This window comes from Piliocolobus tephrosceles, chromosome 21, assembly GCF_002776525.5.
Source record: "Piliocolobus tephrosceles isolate RC106 chromosome 21, ASM277652v3, whole genome shotgun sequence".
Taxonomy (NCBI): Eukaryota; Metazoa; Chordata; class Mammalia; order Primates; family Cercopithecidae; genus Piliocolobus; species Piliocolobus tephrosceles.
The window spans coordinates 51,472,565-51,481,012 of NC_045454.1; the positions used below are offsets into that span (position 1 = coordinate 51,472,565).

The 8,448-nt window shown below is 58.0% G+C and overlaps 1 protein-coding gene across 1 annotated transcript in view; it reads left to right on the forward strand.

Moving 5' to 3' along the window:
* The first annotated feature begins 5,030 nt into the window (after positions 1 to 5,030).
* Positions 5,031 to 8,448, forward strand: part of GAMT (guanidinoacetate N-methyltransferase) — a 5,203-nt gene continuing 1,785 nt past the window's right edge. Inside the window, exons 1-5 of the mRNA XM_023192759.2 lie at positions 5,031 to 5,299; positions 6,637 to 6,782; positions 6,985 to 7,048; positions 7,378 to 7,445; positions 7,547 to 7,657. Of these exons, the coding sequence (XP_023048527.1) occupies positions 5,119 to 5,299; positions 6,637 to 6,782; positions 6,985 to 7,048; positions 7,378 to 7,445; positions 7,547 to 7,657 (570 nt within the window). The 5' untranslated portion in view covers positions 5,031 to 5,118. The remainder of the gene's footprint in view (positions 5,300 to 6,636; positions 6,783 to 6,984; positions 7,049 to 7,377; positions 7,446 to 7,546; positions 7,658 to 8,448) is intronic.

The window sequence follows — 8,448 nt, forward strand, 5'->3', positions numbered from 1 at the left end:
ACAAAAACTAGCTGGGCGAGGTGGCGGGCGCCTGTAGTCTCAGCTACTCGGGAGGCTGAGACAGGAGAATGGCGTGAACCCGGGAGGCGGAGCTTGCAGTGAGCTGGGATCCAGCCACTGCACTCCAGTCCGGGCGACAGAGCAAGACTCCGCCTCAAAAAAAAAAAACAAACAAACAAAAAACAAAACAAAACAACAACAACAAAAAACAAAAAACAAAAAAAAAATTAGCCGGGTGTGGTGGCAGATGCCTGTAATCCTGTAATCCCAGTTATTCAGGAGGCTGGGGCAGGAGAATTGCTTGATCATGAGAGGTGGAGGTTGCAGTGAGCCACAATCACACCACTACACTCCAGCCTGGCCGACAGTGTGAGACTCCACCTTAAAAAATAAAAAAAAATAAAAAAAGAAAGAACTAGAAGAGCCTGCTTCTCCCTCTTCCCCATTCATTTCCTTCCTTCCACCCCAGGGCAAAGGCAGTGAGAAAAAGGCTGTGCAGACACTGATCTGAATTTACTCCCAGTGTGACTATGAACAGATCCAACACACAGTATATAGTTTTGGTCCCCTTTTTTTCTTGTGGTAAAATATACGTGACATAAAATTTTCCATTTTAATTATTTTTATTTTGTTTTATTTTATTTATTTATTTATGAGACGGAGCTTCACTCAGTCGCCCAGGCTGGAGTGCAGTGGCGTGATCTCGGCTCACTGCAAGCTCCACCTCCCACATCCAAGCCATTCTCCTGCCTTAGCCTCCGGAGTAGCTGGGACTACAGGCACCCGCCGCCACGCCCAGGTAATTTTTTGTATTTTTAGTAGAGACGAGGTTTCACCATGTCAGCCAGGATGGTCTCGATCTCCTGACCTCGTGATCCGCCCGCCTCGGCCTCCCAAAGTGCTGGGATTACAGACATGAGCCACGGCGCCCGGCCTTATTTTATTTTTTGAGGCAGCGTCTCGCTCTGTCACCCAGGCTGGAGTGCAGTGGCATGATCTCGGTTCATTGCAAGCTCCGCCTGTCGGGTTCACGCCATTCTCCTGCCTCAGCCTCCTGAGTAGCTGGGACTACAGGTGCCCGACACCATGCCCGGCTAATTTTACGTATTTTTAGTAGAGACGGGTTTCATCATGTTAGCCAGGATGGTCTTGATCTCCTGACCTCATGATCTGCCCACCTCAGCCTCCCAAAGTGCTGGGACGACAGGCATGAGCCACCGTGCCCGGCCCGAGACCCTGACTTAATAAGTAAGTCCAGGCCAGGTGGCTCACACCTATAATCACAGCATTTTAGAAGGCCAAGGCAAGTGGATCGTTTGAGCTCAGGAGTTGGAGACCAGTCTGGGAAACATGGTGAGACCTTGTCACTATTAAAAACACAAAAAATTAGCCAGGCATGGTGGCACATGCCTGTAATCCCAGCTACTCAATCTCCTGAATTCGTGATTCGCCCACCTTGGCCTCCCAACGTGCTGGGATTACAGGTGTGAGCCACCGCGCCCGGCCCCATTTTAATTATTTTTAGGTGCAGAGCTCAGTGGCATTAAGCACATGCCCACTGCTGTGCAACCATCACCACTGTCCTCTCCAGAACCTTCTCATCTTCCCAAACTGAAACTCTGCCCTGTAAAATACTCACTCCTTGTCCCCTCCCCAGCCCCTGGCACCCCCCAGCCCATCCTACTTTCTGTCTCTGTGAATCTGAGAACTCCAGGGACCTCCTAGGAGTGGATTCACGCAGGATTTGTCCTATTGTGACTGGATTATTTCACTGAGCGTGATGTTCACTGCAGCCTCTGCCTCCCAGGTTCAAGGGATTCTCCTGCCTCAGCCTGCTGAGTAGCTCGGATTACAGGCATGTACCACCACGCCCAGCTAATTTTTGTATTTTGGGTAGACATGGGGTTTCGCCATGTTGCCAGGCTGGTCTCAGGTGATCTGCCCGCCTTGGCCTCCCAAAGTGCTGGGATTACAGGCATGAGCCACCGCGACTGGCCCTGGCTAATTTTTAAAACATTTTTTTTTTTGTACAGAAGAGGTCTCTGTGTGGGGCACAAGGGTGTTTCGTTGTTCGTACCTAGTGCATTGGCTGGAGTCTCGCTCTGTCGCCCAGGCTGGAGTGCAGTGGCCGGATCTCAGCTCACTGCAAGCTCCGCCTCCTGGGTTTACGCCATTCTCCTGCCTCAGCCTCCCGAGTAGCTGGGACTACAGGCGCCCGCCACCTCGCCCGGCTAGTTTTTTGTATTTTTTAGTAGAGACGGGGTTTCACTGTGTTAGCCAGGATGGTCTCGATCTCCTGACCTCGTGATCCGCCCGTCTCGGCCTCCCAAAGTGCTGGGATTACAGGCTTGAGCCACCGCGCCCGGCCTAAGCTGGTTTTAAACTCTTGCACTGAAGCAATCCTCCTACCTCAGCCTCCCAAAGTGGTGGGATCACAGGCCTGAGCCCCTGCGCCTCCCCAGGCATTGGGATCCCAGGCGGCAGCAGCTGCACCCGGCCTATCAGGCATGTTCTGTGTGCCAGGATCACTGACAGCCCTGTGAGAAGTAGGCTAGAACTATGAAGAAATACCTTCCATTAGTGAACTACCAAAGAGAGATAAAACAGCTTCTGGCCAGGTGCAGTGGCTCAAGGCTGTAATCCCAACACTTTGGGAGGCTGAGATGGGCTGATCACGAGGCCAGGAGATCGAGACCATCCTGGCTAACACGCTGAAACCCCGTCTCTACTAAAAATACAAAAAAAAAAAAAAAAAATTAGCTGGGTGTGTTGGCGGGCTCCTGTAGTCCCAGCTACTCAGGAGGCTGAGGCAGGAGATCATGCCACTGCATTCCAGGCTGGGCGACAGAGTGAGACTCCGTCTCAATAAAAATAAATAAATAAATGAAACAGCTTCTGGCCAGGTACGGTGGCTCACACCTGTAATCCCAGCACTTTGAGAGGCCGAGGCAGGTGGATCCCTTGAGGTCAGAAGTTCGAGACCAGCCTGGCCAACGTGGTGAAATCCTGTCCCTACCAACAATTAGCTAGGCGTGGTGGCGCACACCTGTCATCCCAGCTACCCAGGAGGGTAAGGCAGGAGAATCGCTTGAACCCGGGAGGCGGAGGTTGCAGTGAGCTGAAATCACGCCACTGCACTCCAGCCTCCAGCCTGAGCAACAGGGTAAGACTCTGTCTCAGAAAAACAAAAACAAACAAACAAAACAGCTTCTGATTAGGACATGCCTGTCCTGGGGCAGAATCAGGGTGTTTCCTAGAGGACACGTGGGCTCAGCTTGGGACAGAAAGAGAAAGCGGCCTGGCCAGGAGAGAGGCTGTCTAGGCAGGGGGAAGAGCGTGTGCCAAGGCCTGGGGCTGAGGGTCACAGGAGCTGTGCAAGAGGTGGCAGGGGTGTGTGGAGTGACAGGGCAGGCAGCTACCCAGACAAGGCGGTGCAGGGAAGGCTGCGTGCGACAGCTGTTTTGGAGGCTGCCTGCGTTCACACCCTGGCTCTGCTGCAACCTGTGACCTCAACCTCTCTGCGCCTCATGTGTTACATGGGTGTAATAACTGCCCCACTTGTTAACCTGTGCAGAATGCATAGCAGGCAGGCAGTGCTCAGGGCTCATGACCGTGGCCCCACATTCAGAGGGGGAAGGAAACCGGGTATCAGAGCAGGACGCCACCGCAGAGGGCTTGGGGGCCCCCAGGAAACAGACGGGGGTGTGCTTGACCCTAAGGGGCTACCCTGGGCTGCAGAGGCCTAATTCCACCCCTGCACCCCCCAGCTGCAGGGCTGCCCGAGGAAAGGGGCACTGCTGGGATTGAGTCCTGGTCTCCAGAACTGGAGATGTCTTTGGGCAGAGGCCCCCATCAGGGTTCCGGGGTCTCAGAACACCCAGTCTATGGGAGTGTGACGTGGGCTCATGAAAGGGGGGCGTCGGCGGGGCGCGGTGGCTCACGCCTGTAATCCCAGCACTTTGGGAGGCCGAGGCGGGTTGGATTATGAGGTCAGGAGATCGAGACCATCCTGGCTATCACGGTGAAACCCCATCTCTACTAAAAATACAAAAAATTAGCCGGGTGTGGTGGCGGGCGCCTGTAGTCCCAGCTACTTAGGAGGCTGAGGCAGTAGAATGGTGTGAACCCGGAAGGTGGAGGTTGCAATGAGCCGAGATTACACCACTGCACTCCAGCCTGGGCGACAGCACGAGACTCCATCAAGAAAAGAGAAGAGAAGAGAGAAAAGAAAAGAAAAGAAGGAAAGAGAAAAAGGAGAGAACGGAGAGAAAGAGAAAGAAAGAAAAGAAAGAAAGGGAGAAAGAGAAAGAAAGAGAGAAAGAAAGTGGGGCATCAGAGCTCTAATCCTGGGTCCCCACCCTCGTGGCCACCAGACCCCGGGCTTTGCTTCTCAAAGCCTCAGTTTCCTCATCTGTATAATGACAGTCAGCTGCTCTATGGAGTAGCCGTTCTTTTTTATTCCTTAATAAACTTGCTTTCACTTAAAAAAAAAAAAAAAAAAACAGAAAAGAAAAAGAAAAGAAAAAACGACAGTACAGAACCTGGCCAGCACGGCAGCTCACGCCTGTAATCCCAGCACTTTGGAAGGCTGAAGCGGGAGGATAGCTTGAGCCCAGGAGTTTGAGACCAGCCTGGGCAACATAGCAAGACGCCATCTCTATTTTAAAAAGATAGAGCTCACTGTAGCATCTTCTGAAGATTAAATGATTTTAAACACTGAAAGCACGTTCAACAGCGCCTGAAAGATCCTCAGATTCTGACACCGCAGCGAGGATGGGGGCTTTCTGCGTGCTGACAGATGAGGAAACCGGAGCACGTAAGCGGCAAGGCAGGGATTCCGGTCCTCGGTCTGCAGGTTCGCTTCCCCCGGCGCGGGGCTGCGGTGCCCGCTCCGCAGAGAGGGCACCGAGGCTCCTTGGGGAGGCGGCAGCCGGGGCCCCAACCCCACTCCCGCCACCTCTCGCGTGGCCGCCGCTAGAGGCCGCTCCCGGAGCCGCGCGCGTCCTCTCGCGGGTCCGCCCCCCGGGACTGTTGGACCCGCCCCCGGCCCACAAGGCCCTGCAGGGAGCGGGCCCGGGCGCTGCGCGATCCAAGTCGGGTCGCCGTCCAGCCTGCAGCATGAGCGCCCCCAACGCGACCCCCATCTTCGCGCCCGGCGAGAACTGCAGCCCCGCGTGGGGGGCGGCGCCCGCGGCCTACGACGCGGCGGACACGCACCTGCGCATCCTGGGCAAGCCGGTGATGGAGCGCTGGGAGACCCCCTATATGCACTCGCTGGCCGCCGCCGCCGCCTCCAAAGGTAGCCCCCACCCGGCCTGCACCGTCCCCGGGGCCGCAGGGGAAACTGAGGCTGGGGCTGCCCCGACCCGGGGACCCACCCTCCCGCTGGGGCGCCTCTGTCTCCTGGCCTGGGAAGTGGGGCTGCAGGTGGGGGCACACGGAGGCGTTCACGGGGAGTGCCGCAGGAGTGGGGCCCCGCACACATTAGGCGCCGCCTAACTACCAGGAACTTCCACTCCAGGGGGAGTGAGACCCCCGCTCTCCGGATGGGGACCTCAAACGCGAGACCTGGGTAGAACCAGGTCCCCAGCTCCCTGTCTGAGATCGGGACGAAGGGGTCGTGCCAGGGAGAGGCTGCCCTTCTGTCTGCCTGGGAAAGCAGCCCCAACTCCCCTGGCTAAGAATAGCACCCAGAAAGCTGAGCTCGGGGAGACAGCTGCCCCCGGGGTGGCCCTGGCTTGCCTGGCGTCAGAGGCCGAGGGCTGCTGAGAAAGGACTCCCTGGCCCCGCACAGGCCCCATCCCAGGGCCGGGCCCCAGTGTTCGCACCCTGAAAATGGGCACGTCCAGGGTCCAGTGCCAATTAGGACTGGGGGTCATGTGTGGCCCACTGGGGACCAGCCCTTCCCCTCCCACATAGTCTCAAGTCCAGGTCTTGCCTGACCACTCTTGCAAATCCAACTTTCAGATGGAGGGAGGGGGAGAGAAAAGTAACCAACCTGAGAGATAAGGGACCGGGGACAAACAGCGTGGGCTGGGCTCAAAGTCCAAGGCTCTTGCCTCCCCACAGGCCTGGCCCCAAAAGCGGCCATCTTCGGCCTCCCTGGCTGGTCATCCTCTCTCTGGCCGCTGGCCAGGGCCCATGCTGTTCCCGCTCAGGACTGCTGTGTTCCGCCTGCCTCTGTCCATGCTGGCTCAGTGTGCCCTCCCGTCCTGTGGCAAATGTGACTCACAGCCCAGTCCAGCCCTGCGTCCCCTCCTCCAAGCAGACCCCCAGCTCAGCCCTGCGCTCCTTCCTTCAGGCAGCCTCCCCAGCCCAGCCTTGCCCTACCCTAGGCCCCCTACTCCAGGAAGCCTCCTCAGCCCTGCCCTAAACCCCCTCCCCCAGACAGACCCCCCCAGCCCAGCCCTGCGCCCCTTCCTCCAGGCAGCCTCCCCAGCCCAGCCCAGTCCTACGCCCCCTCCTCCAGGCAGATCCCCAGCCCAGCCCTGCCCCCCCTCCTCCAGGCAGACCCCCAGCCCTGCCCTGTGCCCCCTCCTCCAGGCAGTCTCCCCAGCCCTGTCCTGCACCCCCTCCTCCAGGCAGCCTCCTAAGCCCGGCCCACCTAGTGATGTCGGGCGCCCTGTGTCTGCCCAGGGGGCCGGGTCCTGGAGGTGGGCTTTGGCATGGCCATCGCAGCGTCGAAGGTGCAGGAGGCGCCCATTGATGAGCACTGGATCATCGAGTGTAATGACGGCGTCTTCCAGCGGCTCCAGGACTGGGCCCTGCGGCAGACACACAAGGTGCCCCTCTGCCCACAGGCCCTCCAGGATCCCCACTCCTTGGGGTGAGGGCACTGCTTCCTGGGGGTTGGGGGCCTGGGGCTGCCAGAGGTAGAGGAGATGGCCTTCTCTCTCGGGAGTCCCCCGGCCGCTCCCTTTCTGCAGGTGGGGAGATCCTGGGGACCTCTCTACCCTGTCCACTTTTTCTTTTCCCCTCTTCAAGGTCGTCCCCTTGAAAGGCCTGTGGGAGGATGTGGCGCCCACCCTGCCTGACGGTCACTTTGATGGTGAGGGGTGAGGGGACATATCACAGGGTGGACCTCCCAGCTCCACTGCATCCCTTCCTTTGCTTGTGGGGGGCCCTCTGATGTGCACTGGGGGGACAGAGCCCAGGTGGGTGTGGGCCTGGCTGTGAGGGCTAGCAGGGCACTGGAGATGGGCACGCTCACGGAGGAGCCCTGGAGGCGATCTCGGGGTTCTCAAGCCCGCGTGGGAGCCCCACCTCTGCCCACGGCCCCGTCTCACTGCACCTCCACCTGCTCGGGGATGAGCTGGGTGAGGCTCGGCGAGGTGCTGAGCCCCGCCCTGACCGCGTGGGCTTCTGTCCCCGGTGCAGGGATCCTGTACGACACGTACCCACTCTCGGAGGAGACCTGGCACACACACCAGTTCGACTTCATCAAGGTGGTTCTCTCTGACTTGCTGGGATGCTGGAGGCCCTCGGGGAAGCCCCTCTGCCCACACCCCCACCTCCGTTCTGACCACTGGCCACTCCCCTTCCACAGAACCACGCCTTTCGCCTGCTGAAGCCGGGGGGTGTCCTCACCTACTGCAACCTCACCTCCTGGGGGGAGCTGATGAAGTCCAAGTACTCAGACATCACCACCATGTTTGAGGTGTGCCCCCTGGAGTTCCCGTGGGTCTCCAGGCAGTGACCTTGGTGGGGGTGGGAAGGGACTGCTGGAGCCACCTTGCTACCTGGGGAGGGTCCCTTCCTTTTTTTTTTTTTTTTTTTTTTTTTTGAGACGGGGTCTCACTCTGTCACCCAGGCTGGAGTGCAGTGGCGCCATCTCGGCTCACTACAAGCTCCGCCTCCCGGGTTCACGCCATTCTCCTGCCTCAGCCTCCCGAGTAGCTGGGACTACAGGCGCCCGCCATCTCGCCCGGCTAGTTTTTTGTATTTTTAGTAGAGACGGGGTTTCACCGTGTTAACCAGGATGGTCTCGATCTCCTGACCTCGTGATCCGCCCGTCTCGGCCTCCCAAAGTGCTGGGATTACAGGCTTGAGCCACCGCGCCCGGCCGGTCCCTTCCTGACCCCGTGGGTGGGCTGGACTGTGCTGGTTCATTTAGAAACCAAAGTCCTTTGCCTGGTGCGGTGGCTGCCAGGAGCGGTGGCTCAGGTCTGTAATCTCAGCACTGTGGGAGGCTGAGGTGGGCAGATTGCTTGAGCCTAAGAGTTCAAGACCAGCCTGGGCAACAGAGCAATACCTCATCTTTACTAAAAAAATACAAAAAACTAGCTGGGTGTGGTGGTGTGCACCTGTACTCCCAGCTACTTGGGAGGCTGAGGTAGGAGGATTGCTTGAGCCCAGGTGGCAGAGGTTGCAGTGAGCCAAGATCGAACCACTGCACTCCAGCCTGGGCAACAGAGCCAGACCCTGTCCCTGTCTCAAGAAAAAAAAAAA